Below are 22308 nucleotides of genomic sequence, written 5' to 3'. Positions count from 1 at the left end.
TACTTGGACCCCATTGCAATGATGTAATTCGAGCTGAGACCGGGTCTCGACCCTCGTCCGAGACCAGTACCGTATTGTAGCACATGAGTGTGGAGATGACCCTTGGCTTTATTTTGCATTGTATGCAGAAACTGAGTGTGACCTGGTTCTCCCCACTCTCTGACGGCAGACGGGCTTCAGTTTCAGTGAAAGAAAAGAAAGGGATGAGGAGGAATGAACAACGCATGCAGGTCATCCAGTTCATGGAATTGTAAGAGAGCGATCTCGGTTTCGATATGCGATTGATGGGAGGGTGGACAATTCAATTCGTGTTTCACGAAAGATTATTCTGATCTCTGGATTGTGGGCCCAGGAGTACAAGGACATGTCAATTAAATTCCTGTTTCCCGCATCCAGATACATTGGAATTCACATGATGAGGAGCCAAAGAGAATCGCATAATGGTAGATCACTGAATGATTGTGGTATTCGGGTGGTTAAAAACCGATCCGTTCAGAGAGTGAGGCACTCAAAGTGCTCGTGGTATCAAGTTGCGGTAGTACATGTGAATGTCGGAAGACCGACTACAGAAAAACACCTTCCCAATGAGTTCCCAGACCCGCCCAAAAACCCCCTTCCGATTCCTTCCATGCCCCCCATTACCCCCCAGCCAATGCCCGTACCAGCGACCATGGTGATGTCTGACGCCGATGCCCATGCTCCCTAGTGATAGTGATACAGTTCCCAGATACAAAAACAAAAACAAAAAAAAATTAGAGAAAATTGGTGGTTTTCGCAATGCTCGTTGAATCGTCATTCCAAATCGGAAGAATTAGCGAGAGTAGTCATTGATTAAAAGGTCGGTATTATGTGGTGGTACAATGTCGAAATGCAGCCAGCTGGATCCGGAGCTCAAGCTCGCGGAGGTTGTGATTGAAGTTCCCTCGGGCCCAGCTGGTACATTGTGTTCCAAAAGACTGGATGAGTGGTGGTAGCCATCGTGATGCGGCAGGATTGTCGCTTGGGTTGATTCAAAGGCCGAAGAACGACCGGGGGAAAAGCGTACGGTCATCGACCAACCGTTGGAATGGTTGATATTAGTGATGGCATGTCGAGACCGACGGTGAGAGGCTGCTGCGTTGATATGCAGGCGGGCATGCAAACGCACTATGGCGTGCAGCTCGTGATGATTGATGCGCCAAAGGGGAGCCACTCAGTACTAAAAAAGCTGCTGGGGCTCTGCAGTGGGCACTCTGCAGCCTTGTGCTCCGCGGCCAGTGAAACCAATCTTGAGAAAGCTCGGCCCGGCCGCAACCCTTGTAGAAAGAGGATATGTAGAGCATAGACAGACAATGATGAGAACAAGGAGACATGAGAGATGCCAAGATGTCATCGAGTTGCTTTCCATCCATGTTGAAGCGAGCTGCTTAACCCCTCTTGGGAAGAGGAGGAAGAGGGCGGCTGGGAGGGGGGCCGGGGCAGGGAGGAAGCTGGGAAGGGCGCTGAGCGGCGGCAGGCATTTTGATGGTTTGTTTTGGTGTTGTGATAGTTGTTGTTGTTGTTGTTATAGATATTCGTGTGGATGACTAGTATGTAGTCAAGTGCCGAGTTGAGTTTTTTGGAGGTTGGCGGCGGTGGTAGATATAAGCTGTCGTTGGTAGAAGCTTGTGTGATCCGAAGACTGTTTGAAGTGTCTTGAGTGTCCTGATGGTGAGCTGATTGGTGTTGTTTGATCTGATGATGGCTATTCAAAGGTGGTGAGAGGAAGGTGGGAGGGCTCAGGCTTATATGTAGGAAATGTGCCGAGTAACGACCTCAACATTGCCCTTTACGGATAACGTGGAGATGGGCAGGGTGGCAGGCTCTGTGAATTCACAGACAGGGCTGCGGCCAGGCAGTTAGTTGGTGCCAGGGTCTGTGGATCGCAGCCCTCGAACGAGAAAAGCCCAGCGTGAATGGAAAATGCCCGGCGACAATGGTACGCATGGTAAGCATGGTACGCATGGTACGCATGGTTGTATGCCTGGTACGTACCGTCATGGTATCAGGAACGGGCGGGACCTGGCAGCTGAGACCGTGGAGTAGTACATTGAACGGGGGTTCAGGTACAAGCGATGTAGCGCTGCTGGCGCGATGAATTGCTGCGCGCGTTACAAAAATAAAGTTGCGCATCGCACTCAAGGGGTATCGAGCCTTGTACCAGGACATGAAGGACGCTAACTTGCGGTGACGCAGCCATGGCTTGGCGTAATTGAACGTCTCAAAGCAGTGAAAGGTTCCTGAATTGTGCCTGGAAGGCTACCAGCGCGATCCTGGTAATGAATGACCTTTGAGTGAGTTCGCGCTGCGAGAAAAATGAAACACAGCAGGCCGACCGGGGTGCCCTGCTGCATGACACCGCTTTCCCCCCTGTCTTGCAAGAAAGGCGATTGGGGAAAGAGAAAAAGTGCCCTTTGTATAGTACCTGCCGCAAGTACCTGATGACTGGAGCAGGCCAAACAGCCTTTCATTTCCATTTTCACCCATTTTTGGCTGTCGTTGTCGCTGGTCCCGCAGGACTCCAAAAATACAATCGGTACGGGATCGTACGGGGGCCCGCGCTGTAATAATGGGCTAATGAGTGGGATTGGGAATAATGGGAGAACAGGCAAAGTCCTGGAATCGGTTTGCAAGAGAAGAACGTCCTTGGTGTTCTGGAAATAGCGGTCGGCCTGCTTTCCCATGGCATCCATGACGACGGCAACTCCTTTGCAATCAGACGTCGTGATTGTTGTCCTCATCGCACCTGGGGTTTGCTTGTCTGTCACAAGATGTGTTGGGCTTCTTTCGCGTGCCGGTGCCATATGGCAAAACATGGCCATGCGACCGGGCCTCCGGCGACCCGCGCTGTCCGTCCGAACTCTGCCAGTGCTCGCCCGCCAAGGCCAACCCGCCGGTTATTGCGCTGGAGAACGAAGATGCGGTTGCCGTCGTGGTCGGCCGGCCATTGAGAGCGGGCCTAGCCAAGACCTCATTCACATCCATATTCGGCAGGCGGGATAACTTCTGAAACAATCTTGCGTCCACTGACAAGAGTCATCGACATCATGTTTACTCGGCTGTACTGGATGGGACGTGATTTCATCCTGCTTCTACATTTCTGGGAGAAAACGGGAAGTGATCAATGATCTGCCACCATTCATTCGCGTATTACCCGCATTCAGGTCAGGCATTTTGACACTCAAGGGCGTCCAAAAAGGGCAGCGTACATTGGTGCGCACGTTGCAGCTGAAAGTTGTTGGCGTTGGCGTTGGCGATTCCTATCGGAGAGGTATCTTCCACTTGGAGTATGCAAATTTTGCTTGCCTTTTTTTTTCGAGCGTATCCACTGGCAATCTCAGGTGCTTCATTAGACTCAGTACTGTGTAGAGGTAGAGCAAATTTGGCACAAAATCCGTGCAAAGCTGCATAGGGGAAAATTCCACTTGGCTTTTTGCTGCTAGCCTGCCCCCAGCAGTCCCAGGCACGCCAGACCACAGCGTTGTTTCTGTTTTCGGGGTCTCCCCAGGAACCAGGAACAGGTTGATTTGCCCTGCCGCTGTCGCCGATGCCGTTGGGTTTTTTCCCCTTAGTACACTATGCTCAGAATGCTGAGGAATTTTTGCCACCTTCTCATTTCCACGAAACCCGCCAAAACAGGCCCTAAAAATTCTTGAGACTCCATGGAGCACCCTCCTGGGACAATTACATACCACAACTCCGGGCACTGTCCACCGTCCATCTTCGGCCCGCCCGACCACAAACGTTTCAGTCTCGGGCACGAGAAAGCGGCGAATCTGTCAAACGAACGGCCGAACTCATGCTCAACAACGGGATGTGGTTTACCCTTCGGACGCGACTGTGATCGCACAACTGTCCTGCGGTCGAACGAGCCAAAGCCGGTTCCCGGCTGACCGTCGGTCAGTGTCCAACTTAAGACATGTAAGAAATGTTTCAATGAGCTGCAGGAGCCGTGTGCTCGACTTGAGACAGCACCGATCAACACGTAATAATACCGTATAAACTCGGGGCCTTCGTTCTCGGATTCTCACAGTGGGCGGTAGAAATCATCGGTTCTAGCGAATAGCGATTACAAAGAGTACCTTGGGGTCTGGGTTTTCAAAGAGGTTCAAGCGTATCTGTAATGCTGCATGTCACGGTGCTTTCTCGAAAACGTACACCCTCCGAGTGTCTTTCAAAAGCATGTGCCGCTTCTGCTAGCAGTAAGTTCTGCATATCCGATCGTCAGCTGGCCCCCTTTTGGTTGCCTTTTCAAACACTCGTAAATTACCTTATGCTGTCTTCACGCCATTATCATATCAACAATGATGGCGGTCGCCTTGTTGTCACCTCGTTTACATAGTGCTCGCAATGCCTGTGTTACAACCAACCACACGCCACCGTTGCAAGTGGCTGACCTGGATGCCTACGCAGTACATTGTCCCTGTAGGCTAGTTGATAGCTCACAAAACTACCGAGACTGGAAGTTGTGTCGGCGATGAGAGGACATGCCATGGTCAGCGCGATGCAAGTGTGTACATCAGTGTAGGAGATTCGATCACATTGCCTTCTCATTGACGTCATTACCCAGTCACCTTGAGACAGCTTCTTCCCCCTCCGCACTTGGGAATTGCTTTTAGGGGTGAGACCGACGCCGGATCGGAGCCCCACGATGTTGAGGCTGATGGTCTTTACGCACTAAAGTGGACGTCTGAGATCCAGACCGCGCCGCCGAAAAAGAAAATCGTCCGTCCTTGTGTTGTTCGTTTGCCCGGCGGCGAAGCCGACAGAGCGGCCCGGAAATGAAATGCACTGCAGTCCTCAGCTATTCGTTTTTCGCTGCGTGCGCGGAGTGTTGGACGGAATTGGAATGGGATGGAGGAGCGGAACGGGAGCATCGCCTTCCTTGGCTCGTTCCCAAGAACAAGAGATAGCCAGCGCAGGTAGCCCCATTCGACAGACGATTGCATGACGGGAATGCCTCAGAATATTCCTCTTGTCAGGAACCGTCTCGTCAGGAACTGGGCCAGGACTGGGCTGACGGTGCGACCTTCGACTGGATTTGCGTCCTTGGAGAACGCCACGCACTTTGGTTGGCGAGGGCCACTTCCCCGCATCACAACTTATACAGTGTTTGCGCCCAAAGGGGATATTCCACCAGCTTGGGGGGTGAGCCTGTGTCAGCCGAAGTCTGGTAGGTTGATAAGAACGAGCTTGTTGAATTGGTCAGCTCGGGCTGGATAGCCTCTTCGATCATGGCATCCGGTGATTAGGAAACCCCACTATCAAGTCTACTTTTTTGGCAAATTATCCATGATGACCTACTACTGGGCTTCAACTGCAATGATATGTCGCGATCAGTGATGTAAAGAAAGCCGGGGAAGTCAGATGTAGTGTAAGGCAGGCAGACAGACAAGGCAGGCAGGCAGGGATAAGGAAGATCTTATCAAGGTACGTGTACACTAGTTTACTCATCTAAGCGCTAACCCGCCATATTGGCAACTTCTCCGTTCCAAGTCGAAATATCAAGACATGGTCAACACGAATAACCTGCATAAGGCTCACTGTGCTTTAGGTGAGACTCTGCCCCCAAAGGGCGTGCGCTGGCTGATCGAACTTGCATGTCCTATCGAGTGTGTTCAATGTGGGCCTGTTTCAGACCATTCGTACCTGATCAGCATTAATATTTAGGCTTTATGGCGTAACCGACTTTAGCGAGCGCTTATTTGGCCATAGCATTGACAACTTGGGACTTCATGATCATACTGTAGTATACTATGCTCTACGCGAACGGCTGGAGAGGGAACTCGAGTCACTGGCGCCTATCAAAACCTCTTGACCGTGACCGCGCCTTTCGGTACCATTATCACATACACACAGCACGCTCGGGAGTGCAGGAGGAAGCGCATTGAAGCCAGGCAAAGCCGCCGAAGGTGCTGAACGGGATACCGTGGCGAGGCTCGCAACAACGGACTCCTGGCGTGGCATGGGTCGAAAGGGTAAGCGATGTGTAAGTGTACGGCAGAAATAGAACGGGAACGAAGAGGAGCGAAACACATGCGAGAGCCGGGAAATGTAACTCAACCTTCCCAGTCCTATTCGGACACAGATTGAGTACCGTACCCAGCCCTCTCCAGCCGTGTCTCGAGGTGGATTTGCTGACCGCTGACTCTGAGTCCCTTTCCGACCCTTTCCCTCTCCAGTGGGTTGCGCCCTTTGCGGGCCATACTTCCCTTTGCGGCCTGCTTCGCGGAGTATGTAGTACTTCGAAATGCGGTTCCTCGGATGAAGGTGAACTGTCGATACCGAACCTGAACCCTGGTGGTGACCAAGAATAGAATACTGTGCAAGGGAGAAGAGGGGGTAAATTACCAAAAGCACGGGGCGTCACCCTCGTATCTTCGCTATCCCTGGAGCCCTACCCGGGCTGAGGTTTATCGATCACGGCGAGCGTGAGAGTCAGCGTTGTTGGGGATCTTGTGTCCAGGGTCTCTGCATGTGGAATTGCGAATGATGACAAGCATCACTGGGTGGTGGTAATTGCTGCTGACAAAGGTTTCTAATGCCGTTGCTCGTTGTCGTTGTCGTCCTGCGACGGCTGACCCGGCAGGCTGGGACCTCTTTTGTGGATCCTGCCCTCCGCACAAAGCTCCAAGCCCCACAAGTCGTTGGGTTCTCCAGCCCTCTAGCGTAGGTAGTGTACGAATTTGCCGCTCAGGGCATTGCATTGCTCCCAAACGGGCAACAACAACAACAAAAACATCAACGACATCACAACATCACAACATCACGACATCTCGCCGCTACGCTTCCCGTGAATCGTGTTCAACCCATGCTGACGCATGAACACCCAACAGTCTCAACCGCTTCTTCACATGCCAGATCATCTCTAGTGCGGGGTCAGCATGGCAAATCGACCTCCGCTTCGTATCGTCGGCACCCGATATCTAGCACTGCCAGCTTACCCCTCGCTCGGTGCTGTTGCCAAGAATTTCATGGGAGAAACCAGATGGCTGGTGATAATCATGGTTCCGGCGAATTCATTTTTGCAAAGTATCACTTGTACAGTACTTCGGCCGCCTTCTCAAGAGCTGTCGTACCCCTGTCCATGATGTTGTGAGAGTTGGTTTTCATGTGGCTTACATGTTTATCCCGGCAAGAATATATAACAGTGCAGTCATCTGACTCAACTCGCCCAGCTTTTCACAACCTCCTTCCCTGTCTCGGTCGTATACGGCCAGATACAGGCACCGATTACAGAGCACCGGAACCAACGACTTTTCACCTCGGCTGGGTTGGGGCTCTGGGGATTGGCTGTCAAAATTTTCCAACCTTCTGGAAGCTGCGGAGCAAAAGAAACGGCAACGTGTCGCCGGGATCCCATCTCTTGGAGCGTTTGATCAAGTTATCTTCACTCTGCCAGGTTCACCGATACTCATTTTTTTTTCCCGTTCACCTTGACCACCACACCGCCGGCGCAATGTCGTCGGTGGCCCGCTCCGAGGCCCTGAACCATGGAAACGGTCATGCATCTAAACAAATTTTCACATGGCAGCAGGGACAGACCTCCGACAATTCCATCGTGATCGCCATGGGCTAGGGATGAACATGCTGCGTCCAACAGCGAGGCGCGAGGCGGCTTAGACATGATGCGATAGCGGAGAGTATCAGGCAACGGGGCTATATGCTGACCGATAACAAGGCACCCACTCTAGTCGGGGTGTTGCGACGAAGGAATGTGACACGTCTCGGACATAAATGACTGCCGCACTCAAAGACAGCAGCCACATGCGCATGGAGAAAGATTCCCATCACATCATTTGGCCGGCAAGAGTCGCACGGCGTAAGCAGTCCTCCACCGCCTTCTTACCACCGCAGTGGTAACACTGGCCCACGGAACCACCGGCACACCGGCCTCAACCGTGGGATATCGGGCGGGGGTTTGACACAACCACGACAGTCCTACGGCTCTTTCGGAATAGCAAAGGTTGTGATGAAGGGAAGCTATCAGAATGTGCCCTGTTTCCAGCAAGGCGCGCTTGCCCGTGGGTATGGCTAAGCATATCCACCGAAAAAAACGAGGGCGCCAGCTGCGCAGCTCCAGGATCCGCACTATGTATACAGCCAGCAGGCACGCACCAATGGTATGTGGCCCGCGGTAACAAACCTTTCAATCTGTGCCGTCATCTCTGTGCAAGACCAACGGGCACAGCATCACGACTTTAGCTCGGATCAGTAGCGTAGTAGTGGTAAGATATGGCACTGCTCCCTTGAAATTATCTGGGTAGAGGTAGCATCCGTACCTTTGTCCTACCCATCCCTCTACCCTTCCCCTCCATCTGTCTCGTCTTCCTTATGGCTACCGGATGCCTGATCTGCGCCGCTTTGTGTTACCAGAGCCGCATTACCCTCAAGGCTGGGGTTCACCACTATCACGCGGTGGCCTAGGATGGGTTATTTGTTGTCGGCACGTAAGTATCCGCGCACTAAGAACCTCCAGGGGAACGACTCAGCCCGAAGGCCCAAGGCCACCCTCCAGTTCATCACGAGACCCCGCACGATATGTGCTTCAATGACGTGATAGAGTTGTCTTCTTGGGGTAAGGTGTCGGTTAGCAGCGGATTACCGATACGGGCGCGCACCTGGGGCCACGTGGAGGCGTGCTTGCTTTGGGTTAGACGCCGACCCCGAATCTCTCCAAGTCAGGAACAATTGAATGTTCATCTCAATCGTACGTATTGATGATAGGTACTGCTTCTTTCTGATTGGGTAATTGCGGCCTCAAACCTTTATTCTGCTCACCTTGTTGTCATGCGGAGTGCTTTTGGGTGCGCGACGTTCGCCCAGCCCGGTCAGCTGCTACGGAGTGTTTCGAGCGAAGCGACCAGGTACGGCACTAGGCACGCCAAACACATCGACCCTTTGATACATAGCTTCACGGCTGGGCCGTCAGGGATGAGGGCTCGGATTATCACCAATCAAAGGACAGATCAAGGAGGTTAACGAGCCGAGGAAGATCATGGTCTCACTCCATTTTCCAAAGCTCACCATCTCCAGGCCATTCTCGGGGTTTTCCAGCTAGCCTGATCAGCTAGGGCGGCCGAGATATCCAATTTCTCGCCTGTATCTCTCAACCAAAGCAACGCCAAGCGAGAATTTCACGATTGATGCGCCCCACGGTCTGTATCCGCCGGTCCAAAGTCAGACGAACTCGTGAACCTCCATCGGAGATTGGGGAAACGGGCGACGAGAGAGGAAAAGGCTGGTTGAAAATGGAAAAGACTGATGGTAGCGAGACTAGTCGCTCGTAAGATCATTACAGTATTTTACACCAACACCAACTCGAGGGACACTGATCCTGAAACGAAGTGTTTCGTTCGGTTTGAAACGCATCAACATGATACGGCAGGGCTTATCATGCTCAGTGAACAGCCTGTGAGGAGTCTTCTCTGGAGTTGACACTGTTCACCACGGCGAAACGGACAATTTCCTCTCGGAGTTGGCGACACTGGGTGGTTGGCATCCCGTTCCAGCAAACTTACAGCCGCTCAGGGGTAGTGTATGCACTATTTTGCGCCATACGCCGTACCTGACAGAAGAGCGATCTAGACCCCTGTCTTGCCACGTGGGAAGAGCTGCTCGTCCGCATCGAGCGAACAACGTGGACCTGAATGAACACCCCTGGCTGGACTGGACAAGACTACGAGCCGCTAACGATCTGTGATTGGTGTTGTGGTGTAGCTTGGTCCGAACTTTGTCGGGGTCCCTCTTCTCCGATCTCGTCTTTCACGTTGGGGGAGGGGATCAAAATTGATGCGCAACATCATCATGACGAGTGTGGTTCCTAATGATCAGCGCCAGCACTAAGTGCTGCTGTGTCGATACATGTTCTCATGATGGAGATGAAGGCCATTCAATAACCTGTTTGTTCTGCTACCGCCTCGAAACATCTTGTGGTTGAGGTGCCATGGTCGGTTTCCTCACATTATCTCATGAGCCGCAGCCAAGAGCCGAGTCAGATGTTGGAACCAAGATATTCCCGTCATCATCTCCGGGGGTTCATCGTCATGATGTGGTTTGTCTTAGTGTACTTTCTCCAACAATAACGACCACCATGTCCAACGTTGTCACCAAATTTTGTTTGGACGTCTGCCTGGCTTGCCGTCCCTTCGCCCCGCATACACCAAATTAAAATTTGCTGATATCTGGGGGTGTCTTACCATGGCTCCATGTGGATGGACACCACTACGGCGAGACTACCTACTTCGGTCAAGCTTACGGCGCTACAGGACGCTACAGCTGACGGCGATGAGTGTCGATCATTGAAACTTTTGAAAAGTGTGGGTGGACGTTTCCACGTATTCAATGTTACCGCGACTCGGTTGGTTCCGACTTCGTTTCTGGGGCGAAAATTTCACGCTTCATCTCAACAAACTTACGTACCATTATCTGGCTAAACTCAACCCATGCCTCTAGAGAGGGCAGTGAACCGAGTCCCGAGGACGACGACAATGAGGCTAAATGAAAAAGAAAGAAAAAAAAAGACAGGCTAGCGCTGGGGAATCACTAGTGCCAGACTATGAACCCTCTCTTCCCACTTTGCTAAATTTCGTGCCTGTGTCAATGTTGCCAAGGGCTGTGTTCTCGTGATTCAAGTGTTCGATGCTGCGGCACTACGGACATACGGTGGGTTCCATTGCGCTGGTAGCTCCGAGGTTCTCGCTGCCCCAGGTGCCCGTCAACGGTGCTGCTACGTACCACAATTTCACGGAGATGGAGGAGAAAACAGTTTCTTTCCCAACCAACACATTATGAGTACTCCTAGCCTTGTCCTGTTCTTGGCAACCTGGAGCAATGTAGATGATTTTATTTGTTTTTGTCATCAAGCCGGGTATCGGTCGGTTGTTTCGGCGTTCCAAAAGGGTTGGTGTTGCACGTCCAAGGTTTTGTTTGGTAACATCCGCCGCGTACCAGATCTCGCCTGTGCAACAAACACTCACATAAATGTACCTGATGGGGGAATAACGGGGTACGACACGCCATTTACCAAATAAGTTAACGATCATTCCTCCATTGGGACGTAGGCAATGTCTCTCCATTCAATTGAGGCATGCATACACCAGCCACTGCTACACACTGCATATAGTACAATCTTCTCTTGGCTCTTGCCCCATTTCAGCCTGTTTTCCATGACGTTCGTGATGGTTGCGGTGAGGGTGGCCGCCTCTTCTGCAACCACTTGCGCAAACGGAAAACGGATATCAGATATCAGGCGATGATGCACATATGACCGGTTTTGGTTCACAGTAACTGTGTACACCGGAACTAGGTGATAAACGAACCTGCATCACAACCAGTTCGTCCTCCTTCCGCCTTGAAGGATTCTTTCTCTACCGTTCCTCCCTCTGTCTGTTTGGCAGTTGTGTTGTGTTGTGCTTGTTGAGATGGCGCCATATGTATGATATTGGTCGGTTTAATCCGGCTATCTTCTTGGCACAAGTGCAGTGCCTGACATTAATTACGCCCAGACCATGAGGCCATATCAGGCCTTGTGAGTCCAGCTAGCATTCTACATGCCATGTCACCGTAGCCTCGAACTACAGCGTTGTACTTGCACTACCCGTACTACGCCCCCACTTTTTTGGGACTCGCCAAACTCGCACCCCCTAAAGTGGGTGCTCACCACCAAAACAACTAAACTAGTAAAACAACCACTAGGGTTAGAGGTGTAGATATATACAAAACTCCTAGATAAATAAAAGGCTACAAAATATTATAACAACGAATTTATAAACAGGCAAAGTCATACATATAAAAAGGACTTATCATTTTATTAGGCCAGACTTTCATAATGGTATTTTTCGTAGTGTTGGGAAACATCTGTTTCTCTAGCCTGAATCTGGCCCAGAATTGCACCTTTAACCCTGACTTGGTTGTTTCACTGGGTTGGTTGTTTTGGTGGTGAGCACCCACTTTAGGGGGTGCGAGTTTGGCAAGTCCCAAAAAAGTGGGGGCGTAGTACGGGTATGCCTCGGATGCCAGCGATAGAGTCAAGTTCACGATTACTGCACAGACGTCGTCTGGCTTTGTGTTGCTCTCGGTTTTTCAGCGACCCCGACAACTGCGTATATAGTGGCTTGGTGATGACGCTAGGGAGATCTGTAGATGAGACGAACGAACGACTTTACTGCATCGTGCGATATTCTACGATGAAATCTTCATGGTCACCTAACTAACAACCCATTCGAGTAATTCCTTCACCGTTGCACAGCAACCATCATACCACACATAGTTCCACATCTTGCTATCACACGAAACAAAACAAGACGGTTAGAAGAAAGGAAAAAAAGAACTACAAATAAGAAAAATACAAGAAACAGCATCATCGAACGTGGAGGTGGAAAGTGTTCACAACCGAAAAAAAGGGCAGCAAAAAATCTGGAAACGCTTTGGACGGTGTGAAAGAACACTAAAAAGCATCGTAAAAAGATGCAAAAAATGAGGTTCTATCGACGCGAGCAGGATTTGAACCTGCGCCTCCGAAGAGATTTGATAGGCCTCGAATGGGTAGTTCGAGTCAAACACCTTAGGCCACTCGGTCATCGCGCCTTGGATTTTGTTATGATTTTACTCAAAAGAACTTGTCTATATGGAACATTAGATTTATCCTCCCATGACTCCACGACACACAACTTCCTTGATACATTCTCTCTACTATCAAGCACATGCATCAATAGAACCATTACACTTGATTACATCATGTACTACTTTCCATTTCCCATTTCCCTTTTCCCATCTTCATCTTATTCATATGTCACAAATCGTTTCTTCCTCCCAAAAGCCAGTGCTTGATCTGCTGTGGATGCGAGTCATCTAGGCATGTCACCAAATGCCAGTTCGTACTACTTCGTCCAGGCAGAGAGCATTCTATTCTATGCTGCCACCAAAAAGTGATGTGTCATTTTTATGCGTTGCAAGTGTGTGAATGAGCCTATCACTATTCCCAAGCCAACGACATTACATATCATCCCTTTTTTTGTCAGAGGTTCTTAAATTTATCCTCTGCCTAGTTACTCTAGCGTAGCATTTATATCCTTCCCTCTAGATGCCAGGGTATACCGCATTTTCCCCTTTCCCCCTTATCCATAAACATGAACCTAGATAAACCTGGGGAGATGATGAGCATCGTAGTCCTACGGTACCGCGTGGGGGTGCTTCACAGCGTAAACTGATATCTTGCCGTCGCTACCTTAGTCAGCCCCCCTATACCAAAAATACCAGCTGATAGCTCCCGCGGAACTCATCATCCCCTACAATGTTCTTGTCTATAGTTCGCACACCTTGAAGGAAGTTTCAAAGATATGCTACGGCTACCCTGTGAGAGGTATGCCAGTGGTGCATAGGGAGGGAAATTATCAACACACCATCTTCGGGGCTCTGAGCCCGTCTTGGATCCGACGTTTCTAGCTCCAAACTCCGTGTTTGTTCAGCTGACGACACCTACTACGACGCTGAGTCCGCGTCCTTGGGTCATAAAAAGTTGTTTGATATTGCAACATTGACAGTATCGGAGAGAACACAGGGGGACTCTCCAAGAATGTCTGACTCAGCGATCCAGCAATTCGACAACCTCAAACCGGAACCGGACCAAGCCAAGACCATAAATTCGCCGTTCCTAATCCTTTGGGGATTTCCAGCAACTTCAAGACAACAAATGTGGGAATGTGGCACTCCTGCCTCCACTATCAAGAAGATACATCCATAAATCCCCGACAACCGTACTGGTACATCTGCGATCTTCCAGTAATATGATACAGGTTTTGAAAACTGTCACCACCCAATGAAATGCTGACGAAAAACCGAGTGATAGGCAGTCCACCAAGATGCGACAACAATGTGCGGTTATCGAGATCTTGAACATCAGGGACCAGTGGAGCGCCAAGGTTGGCCACTGTCCAAGATGCATTATGGCCCCCCCATGATGGTTTTGTAAATCCTATGCAATCGGCTTGATCGGCATCCATGGATTGGAACTTCGGTGTTGTTATTGATGGAAATTCAGCGTGAAATTGGATATTCTCCTTTTGCCCCAGATCCGGTGTGGGCTGCATCAAGAGTCGTTCGGTGTTTATTACACGAGTTTAATTTCGTCAGGGGGAGGCGTGTTTCATGTGCCTGGGTTGGTGGTCGATCCCCAAAAAGGGACTGAAAAGGCTGCCGATTGCATCATCTGGAATGAGGCCTGTAACGTAAGGGTACGTACGTACCGTGTTGGTAAAACTACCCCAGACCAAGGTATTTCCGTACGGATGATTCATCCTTGGAGTTGCAATCACAGTTTCTTATGTGGTGTGATTGCCCATCACGTCCTGGCAGCATGGCAATCTCTGCCAAGGTATCCGCCATGCCCTTTTCGTGCTATGGGAAGCGAAATCTACCAATCGGTTGAGCGAAATGGGAATGTTTTGAAGGCCAAGAAGAACCTTGCCTTGCTGAGGGTTCCGGATACGACAGGTACAACAGGTACAACAGGTACACCAGGCATACCAAGCATCTGGGAAAACGCCAGGTGCACAACATCCGTAGATCGTATTCCAGGCTGAATTGTTCGTTTCAAGACCGTGGGGCAATAAGCCGTTGATGACATCAGAAGACAGAATGATCAGCTGGCCTGTCTAACCTAACCACGGTGCCTGGTGATAAGCGGCGGAGAGGTCACTCCGAGTCCCAATGAAATCCAGGGAGCCTGAAAGAACCGTCAAAAGCAGGCGGTGTGATGGAAGGCGGTGGAGGGAAGAGAAGCTTGGTTGGGTCCTCCTGCTTTCCCATCCCTTGTAAAGTGGCATCGTGATAGCCATGAAGGACTGTCTTGGTGGACCAACTTCAGCCGAACCGCCAGCTTGGCAGCCGTCTCAAACCGCGTCGTCCTCTCCTACGGCAGCCTCGGGAAGTTGTGTAGACGTGATCCAGTTTTCCATCATCGCCTGGCCGCCAGGCTGGGCCGTCAGAGCCTTGCCACTCGAAGGCCCAGTAACGGTCTTCTCAATGTTCCGCCGTTTCACGACAAGGCAGAGTACGCGGCCGTAGATGGCAAAGCCCTCGTACGATATGTCCATAGCGAGCTTCTTTTTGTCATCACGTTCTTCCTCCTGAGCAGCGGGCTGCTTAGATTTGCGACGCTTCCTTTCCGGAGGCCCTTCGCTTCCAGCATCGTCGCTGTCACCGATGAACAGGCCATCATCGTCAGATAGGTCCGAGGCAACCGCTTGGGCCTCGTCATCGGTGCCACCCTCATTCTTTGGTCCCGATGATTGTTGACGTCGTCGTTTTGTTCTCCTATTGGCGGAGTCGGATATGACGTCCGTTTCATCAACGGTAGGGATATCGTTTAGATTGACCTCCTGATCTTCGCTATCATCCTCTCGTAGAACGGGCACATCATCGTCGTCGGCTGCCTCCCGAAGTAGAGCGGCCTCTACGTCAACGTCGATAGGTGCTTCACGTGATTCTCCCGTGAGCTTGGACGAGTTGGATTTTAGTTTGGTCTGGACCTTGTCTCGAAAGTGCTTTTGCTTGTGCAACAGGGAGTGTCGAGTGTCTGTTTCCGCAAGAAAGACGGACACTTCAAAGTCATCTATGAAGATGTCAGTTTACAGGTAGTGCACATCAGCCATAACGCGACGGATCAGGGAGGCAGGCTGTTATGGTGTTGGGCCGAACAATAACCAGACATACCCTTGATGACCACGTCCTTGATACTCCGTTTCTTGTTGCTCTTCTTGCTTTGCGCGCGTTCCCTCTCCTCACGCAGCTTTGGCAGTACTAGTGGACGTACGGCCTCGATGACCTTGGCAAGCATAGGATTCCTGGGGTTTAGAAGCCATGAGTGTGCCAAGGCCGGGTTGTCGAGGTAGATACGACATTCGAGCACCGAATACTTTGTGATCCGAAGGTAACGTCTTATCGGCGCCATGGATAAATAATATCTAGTACACGTGGGTTATACACTCTGTCTTGTTAAGTGGTGAGGATGAGACGGATGTTGATGAGCGGGACGATGATGTATTCTTTGTTGACAAAGGAAGCAGTGGTGGGGTTAGCGGTTGCCAGGGCATGTCGTACACCTTAGCTCAGCGGACCGGGCAGCCTTGCAGCGCCGACGTTTACAGGGGAGAGCGGGAGCTAGCGAGGAGCCATGCAGCCTGACGGGGGCTGCGCTGCCCCTCTGTGCGATATCGCGTCGCGAAAATTCACAGCGCCTTGGAGGTTTGCGATCTCTGTCGAGCATTTACTGTATCCAACCCCAACATGAGGCGTCAAACATGTCGAAGAACTGGTCTTCCACGCTGAGACTGCCCAAGTCCACTCTTCCGTAAGAACATGAACTGTCTCTCCAGACATCTGTGCGGATACTGACATCAGACGAGACAGGCCGCGCCCTCTGCCCACCCAACACAAAGAATACATCAAGAAATGCGCCGATGACTTCTACAAGTGGCAGGCCGCCAACCGCCCTGCTGACGATACCTTCCTCCTCCACGATGGCCCTCCCTACGCCAACGGCAGCCTTCACGCCGGTCATGCCCTGAACAAGATCCTCAAGGACATCATCATCCGTACGAAGGTCCAGCAAGGTGCGCGAACGATGCCAGGCAGCTGATTCTCCGAGCGCTCCGAATCTTTGACTGATCAGCTGTGTTGCGCCAGGCCAGCGTGTCACCTACGTTCCAGGATGGGACTGTCATGGACTTCCGATCGAGCTCAAGGCCGTCAGCACCGAAGAAGGCAGGACCATGACACCCCATGCCATCCGCCAGGCCGCGCGCAGTCTGGCTGCCAAGACGGTGTTGGAGCAGATGGACAGCTTCCGGACATATGCCGTCATGAGTGACTGGGAGAACCGCTGGACAACCATGGACATGGCCTTCGAGATCAACCAGCTGCGTCTCTTCCAGAAAATGGTCAGTCGCGGCCTGATCTACCGCAAGTTCAAGCCTGTGTACTGGTCACCGTCCTCCGGAACTGCCCTGGCGGAAGCCGAGTTGGAGTACAACGAGGCGCATATCTCCAAATCTGCATACGTCAGATTTCCCATCACCAAGGATTCCGCTCGCATCCCTGGCCTGGAAGGCTTTACCGGCAATCTTTATGCCGTTATCTGGACGACCACTCCCTGGACCCTCCCCGCCAACAGAGCCATCGCCGTACACGATGATCTGCTCTACCATGCGGTCCGCGTGGGTGATGACGCCTATCTTGTTGCTGACGGCGGTCTCGAGCGCGTTGCCAAGGTCTTGATGGGAGAGGAGGGGACTCCCGAGATTCTAGCCACTGTTCCCGGTAGCCAGCTCACCCAGCTGCAGTACGTCAATCCTCTCCAGGGTAAATCTGCTGCTCCTCAGCCATTCATCCACGGTCCCTTCGTCACGCCAGATTCGGGAAGCGGTCTCGTTCACTGCGCCCCAGGCCACGGTTTCGATGACTACCTGCTCTGCAAAGACTTGGGAATTCCTGTTTCTGCACCTGTTGATAACGATGGTATCTTCACCGAGGAAGCCTATCCCGACGACCCAAGCCGGCTCAAGGGCATTCCTGTGCTTGAGGGCGGTTCTGCTGCCGTGCTTGAGCTTTTTAAGGACAATGTTCTGAACGTGCACAAGTACAAGCACAAGTACCCTTACGACTGGCGAACCAAGAAGCCCATCATCATCAGGGCCACGGCGCAGTGGTTTGCTGATGTGGACAACATCAAAGAGTTGGCATTGAAGGCTTTGGAGGAGGTCAAATTCGTCCCCGAAAGCGGGAGAAGCAGACTCGAAGCCTTCGTCAAGGGACGGAGCGAGTGGTGCATCTCACGACAGCGTGCATGGGGTGTACCTATCCCTGCACTATACGATGCCAATGGCGATGCAGTAATGACTGAAAAGACCATCGAGCACATTATCTCGGTCATTCAGGAGAGAGGCACCGATGCTTGGTGGTCTGATGACCCTCATGACCCTGTCTGGATTCCTGCATCTCTTCGGGGCAAGGGCCCCTTCACCCGTGGTAGAGATACCATGGACGTCTGGTTTGACAGTGGTAGCAGCTGGACCCAGACGGATAGGCAAGCGGATGTCTATCTCGAAGGCTCTGACCAACATCGCGGTTGGTTTCAGTCGAGTTTGCTCACTCGAGTAGCAGCTATGGCGGTTCAAGGCCCGACAGCTGATGGTACGACCAATGCGGTTGGCCTGTCACCATTCAAGACACTCATCACTCATGGCTTCACGCTGGATAAAGCCGGCAAGAAGATGTCCAAGTCACTAGGCAACATCATTTCGGCGGACCAGGTCATGGATGGTTCTTTACTTCCTCCGCTGAAGGTCAAGAACAAGGACAGGGATCCGAATGCGCCTCCCCCGAAGGATGCTCTCGGCCCCGACGCCTTGCGCTTGTGGGTAGCGAGTAGCGATTACACCAGTGACATTGTCCTCGGCGAGCCTGTGCTGAAGACTATCCATCAGTCATTAACCAAGTATCGCACCATCATCAAGATGCTGACGGGCTCGATGGAACAGTCAGCCAGAGCAGCTCCACTGACTGCCTTGGACCACATTGCTCTTGTCCAGCTGAAGGATGCTATGGCGGAGATTGAGAGACACTACCAAAACTACGAGTTCAACAAGGCTTTCAGCAGTCTCAACAGATGGATCGCCAACGATCTGTCTGCCTTTTACCTCGAAGCCCTGAAGGACAGGTTGTACTGCGCCGATGGCGGTGGTGTCCTAGAGCCTATCTTTATGGGCTTCCTCAGAATGCTGGCCCCTATCACACCTGTGCTGGTCGAGGAGGCTTGGGAGCATCGACCTGCTTGGATGAAGGAAGACCCATCCATTCTTCATCCTCTTCATCAGCTTTATAACTCGCCCTTGATTGATTCCAGCCGTCTGAGCTACGATGAAGCCATGCTTCGTAAGGACATTCCGGTCCTAATGGAGACTCACGCCGCCATCAAAGCCGCGTCCGAGCTGGCACGCAGGGGCAAGGTTCTTGGCTCGTCCCTTGGTTGCTCTGTTGTTATCAAGGCTCCCAAGGACAGCAAGGCACTCTCTGTCCTGCAAAAGTACAAGGACGAGCTAGATGCCATGTTTGTTGTATCCTCTGTAGACCTCGGCGGTGCCATAGAGGGAGAGCCTGCCTGGAAGTACGTCCAGGACTTTGAGATGGGTGGTCATGGTTGCCAGGCGTGGGTTCTGCCTCCCAAAGACCATAAATGCCCCAGGTGCTGGCGATTCGTTGCTCCTGCTGAGGACTCCTTGTGCGTCCGGTGCGAGGATGTTGTTGGCGAGGGTGTACAATGAAAGAAATTAAAAGGTTCGACCAAGGACAGATAAGATAGACTAGAGTAGACGAGCCCGTACACAAAATGGATACCCCTCCCCCCTTCATGACATCGGGTCCTGTTCTTCACATCTCCAGCGTGGGCGGGCAATGTTCACATTGTTCAGCCTAGGGGAGCATTTGCATCCCAAGCTGCGTTGTAAACGCACAGTGAAAAGGAACCTCGACGGCCCAAAGTTGGGGTACAGCGGTGCGGAGCCCCACCCAGGCCGCTAAGATAAGCACTGGCGCCCGCTGCGGGGCGGAAATTTTTCATGGATCAGTTCTGGCGATTGGAAGGACAAGAATTCTTTTGTTTTGTAAAGTCAAGCAGTTCATTCTGTCTCCCATATCCAGATTTACCTGATTTCACCCACCACCACAAAGCTTCGTACAGCTCGTATTCTCTGTCAATTATCTAACTCAGCCCCGACACCACATCCTACGAAAACAAATCTTCCAGCATGGATATCTTCAAAGTCCTCTCGCGAGGCATCAAAGCCCAGCCCAAGAAAAACCAGCCAGGCGCACCGCAGCTCCTTCCCTCCGCCGGAGCAAAAGTCAATCCCCAATTCTTCCACGACAATGTCGGCGGCGCCAACGCCAAAAGAGGCAAGAAGAGAAAGAGGAAGGGGACTCAGGCCAACAACGCGACCGAGAGCGGAGACGAAGACGACGATGCCAGCGACGTCGATTACTTTGCGCCCAAGCCCACTCCCGAGGAGCTTGCCGCCAAGAAGGATGCCGAATTGAAGGCGGACGAGCCCAAGAAGCAAAAGCCCAAGCTTTTGGAAGAAAACGAATGCCGACAGATACTCAAGTCCCATCGGTTAAAGTTCACAGTCCTAGCCGGTCGCGTGCCACAAGCCGAGGAGGCTACAGAGGAGAAGCCGCCCAAGAAGCAGAAGAAGCAGAAGGAGGACAAGAAGAAGCAGGAAGAGGAGGAAAAGAAGAAAAAGAAGAAGGACGAAGACAAAAAGCAAATCTACTCGCAGCCGCTCAACTCGTTTGGCGAGCTCAAGTACACTTACGGCATTCACCCCGTGTTGGCGGACAACATCACGCGGCAGGGATTCCGGGTGCCGACTGAGGTGCAGATGGGCAGCTTGCCACTGCAGCTGCGACCAGAGATGGCGTTGGAGAAGGCTACAGGTGTGGAAGACGTCAAGGTTGAAAAGGGAATCGACTTCCTCGGTGTTGCGCCGACAGGCAGTGGCAAGACTATCAGCTTCTTGATTCCCGCTATCGATGCCATTATCAAAGGGAGGGCCGAGGATTACACCCCTGAAACAGACGAGCATATTCTGCAGGCCATCGTGGTTGCGCCTACGAGAGAGCTGGCAAGTCAAATTGTCAATGAAGGAAGGAAGTTGGCTATCGGAACCGGCGTGCGCGTGGTTCTCATGAAGAGGACGCTGCGGTTAGTGGCAGAGTCAAATACGCAGGAGGAGACGGAGCAGGAGGCCAAGGAAGAGGTTAACGACAGTGATAGCGACAGCGAAGCAGAGAGCGAGCCTGAGGAGGTTATGAAAATCGATGAAGAAGAAGAGGAAGAAGAGGAAAGCGATTCTGACGCCGAGAAGAAAGCGGAGAGCAGGGCCAAGGGTGATCAGAAGTCCAAGAAGGAGAGGCCGATCACCAGGGTAGACATTCTCGTGACAACCCCCAAGATCCTCCTCAACTTCCTCTGCGGAGGCGAAAAGGAGAAGGGCAAGCCCAGGATCATCAAGAAGACGCTCCCCACCGTACAATCCCTCATTCTTGACGAGGCCGATGTTCTCCTCGATCCCATCTTCCGCAAGCAAACTATGGGTATCTGGCGCGCCTGCACCCACCTCAACCTCGGCATGACGTGCTGGTCAGCCACCATGGCCTCCAACATTGAAGCCCTCCTCACCAAACACATCGACAAGCGCGCCAAGCGCACCCCCGAACAGACCCCCAAGCCCCTGATCCGCCTCGTCGTTGGTCTTAAAGACACGGCCGTGCCCAACATCACGCACAAGCTCATCTACACGGCCACAGAGCCCGGCAAGCTGCTCGCCCTGCGCCAGCTCCTCCACCCCGTGTCCTCGGCCGACTCGGGCCCGCCGCTGCGCCCGCCCTTCCTCGTCTTCACCCAGACCATCGAGCGTGCCCAGGCGCTCCACGACGAGCTCAAGTACGACATCCCGCTCGAGGCGGGCGGCTCGGCCCGCGTGGCGGTCCTGCACTCGTCGCTCCCGGACTCGGTCCGGTCCAAGATCATGGCCCGCTTCCGCAGCGGCGAGGTGTGGGTGCTGATCACTACGGACGTGCTGGCGCGCGGCGTCGACTTTGCTGGCGTCAACGGCGTCGTCAATTACGACGTGCCCGTATCCGCCGCGGCTTACGTGCACCGTGCCGGACGCACGGGTCGCGCCGGTCGCGAGGGCGGTGTGGCCGTCACCTTTTACACCAAGGACGATATCCCCTTTGTCAAGTCGGTCGCCAACGTGATCGCCATGAGCGAGAAGCAGGCAGGCAAGGACATCGACGAGAAAGATACCGTCAAGGCCGCCCAGGGTAGCGTGCAAAAGTGGCTGCTGGATGCGCTGCCCAAGGTGGCCAAGGAGGACAAGAGGAAGTTGAAGGTCAGGGGAGTGGAGAGCAGGCGGACAGGCGGAAAGGCGACGATCACGACTAAGAGCAGTTGGGAGAGGAGGAGGGAGAATAACAGGCGGGAGGCTATCGAGGCTAGCAAGAGGAGAAAGAGGGAGGCGCAGAAGGCGCAGAAGGCGCAGAAGGAGGGCGGTGCTGCCCCTGAGAAGGCGGAAGAGGAGTGGACCGGCTTGGATTAAGAAGCTGGGCGTAGCCGTCGGGGCGTTCATGCAGATAATATTGTCATTGTGTTGACGGGCGGATGATTTAAAGGATAGATACCCTTACCGTGTATATGCTGGTAGACAAAAAGAATGCTTGCTGTTGGTT

General features: G+C 52.4%; 8 protein-coding genes across 8 annotated transcripts; 6 read left to right on the top strand and 2 right to left on the bottom strand.

Annotated features, from left to right (window-relative positions):
* Positions 1–508: 508 nt before the first annotated feature.
* Positions 509–700, bottom strand: NEUTE1DRAFT_96569 (uncharacterized protein; the record flags this gene model as incomplete). The annotated part of the gene is made up of 1 exon (XM_009857491.1): positions 509–700. A coding segment is annotated over one exon (192 nt), but the record flags the coding sequence as incomplete, so codon positions are not given.
* NEUTE1DRAFT_125688 (uncharacterized protein) lies at positions 692–1714 on the top strand (the record flags this gene model as incomplete). The annotated part of the gene is made up of 4 exons (XM_009857490.1): positions 692–1046; positions 1081–1256; positions 1318–1506; positions 1550–1714. 4 exons carry the CDS (start codon positions 961–963, stop codon positions 1567–1569), a joined length of 471 nt encoding a protein of 156 aa, XP_009855792.1.
* A 227-nt stretch (positions 1715–1941) lies between these two features.
* Positions 1942–3028, top strand: NEUTE1DRAFT_105147 (uncharacterized protein; the record flags this gene model as incomplete). The annotated part of the gene is made up of 4 exons (XM_009857489.1): positions 1942–1966; positions 2473–2554; positions 2627–2631; positions 2790–3028. 4 exons carry the CDS (start codon positions 1942–1944, stop codon positions 3026–3028), a joined length of 351 nt encoding a protein of 116 aa, XP_009855791.1.
* A 3531-nt stretch (positions 3029–6559) lies between these two features.
* Positions 6560–6948, top strand: NEUTE1DRAFT_142063 (uncharacterized protein; the record flags this gene model as incomplete). Its single annotated transcript, XM_009857488.1, has 2 exons — positions 6560–6687; positions 6855–6948. 2 exons carry the CDS (start codon positions 6560–6562, stop codon positions 6946–6948), a joined length of 222 nt encoding a protein of 73 aa, XP_009855790.1.
* Positions 6949–13524: 6576 nt separating this feature from the next.
* On the top strand, positions 13525–13787 carry NEUTE1DRAFT_118650 (uncharacterized protein; the record flags this gene model as incomplete). The annotated part of the gene is made up of 1 exon (XM_009857487.1): positions 13525–13787. One exon carries the CDS (start codon positions 13595–13597, stop codon positions 13760–13762), a length of 168 nt encoding a protein of 55 aa, XP_009855789.1.
* A 1122-nt stretch (positions 13788–14909) lies between these two features.
* NEUTE1DRAFT_132883 (uncharacterized protein) lies at positions 14910–16059 on the bottom strand (the record flags this gene model as incomplete). Its single annotated transcript, XM_009857486.1, has 2 exons — positions 14910–15631; positions 15733–16059. 2 exons carry the CDS (start codon positions 15968–15970, stop codon positions 14910–14912), a joined length of 960 nt encoding a protein of 319 aa, XP_009855788.1.
* A 260-nt stretch (positions 16060–16319) lies between these two features.
* On the top strand, positions 16320–19539 carry NEUTE1DRAFT_125685 (uncharacterized protein; the record flags this gene model as incomplete). The annotated part of the gene is made up of 3 exons (XM_009857485.1): positions 16320–16369; positions 16429–16631; positions 16705–19539. 3 exons carry the CDS (start codon positions 16320–16322, stop codon positions 19338–19340), a joined length of 2889 nt encoding a protein of 962 aa, XP_009855787.1.
* A 284-nt stretch (positions 19540–19823) lies between these two features.
* NEUTE1DRAFT_71440 (uncharacterized protein) lies at positions 19824–22307 on the top strand (the record flags this gene model as incomplete). The annotated part of the gene is made up of 3 exons (XM_009857484.1): positions 19824–20882; positions 20964–21320; positions 21501–22307. The coding sequence occupies 3 exons, from the start codon at positions 19824–19826 to the stop codon at positions 22176–22178; spliced, it is 2094 nt and encodes a 697-aa protein (XP_009855786.1).
* Position 22308: the final 1 nt, after the last annotated feature.

The sequence above is a fragment of the Neurospora tetrasperma genome (genome assembly GCF_000213175.1).
Source record: "Neurospora tetrasperma FGSC 2508 unplaced genomic scaffold NEUTE1scaffold_81, whole genome shotgun sequence".
In the NCBI taxonomy this organism is placed as follows: Eukaryota; Fungi; Ascomycota; class Sordariomycetes; order Sordariales; family Sordariaceae; genus Neurospora; species Neurospora tetrasperma.
This window is presented reverse-complemented; position numbering and strand designations above follow the sequence as displayed.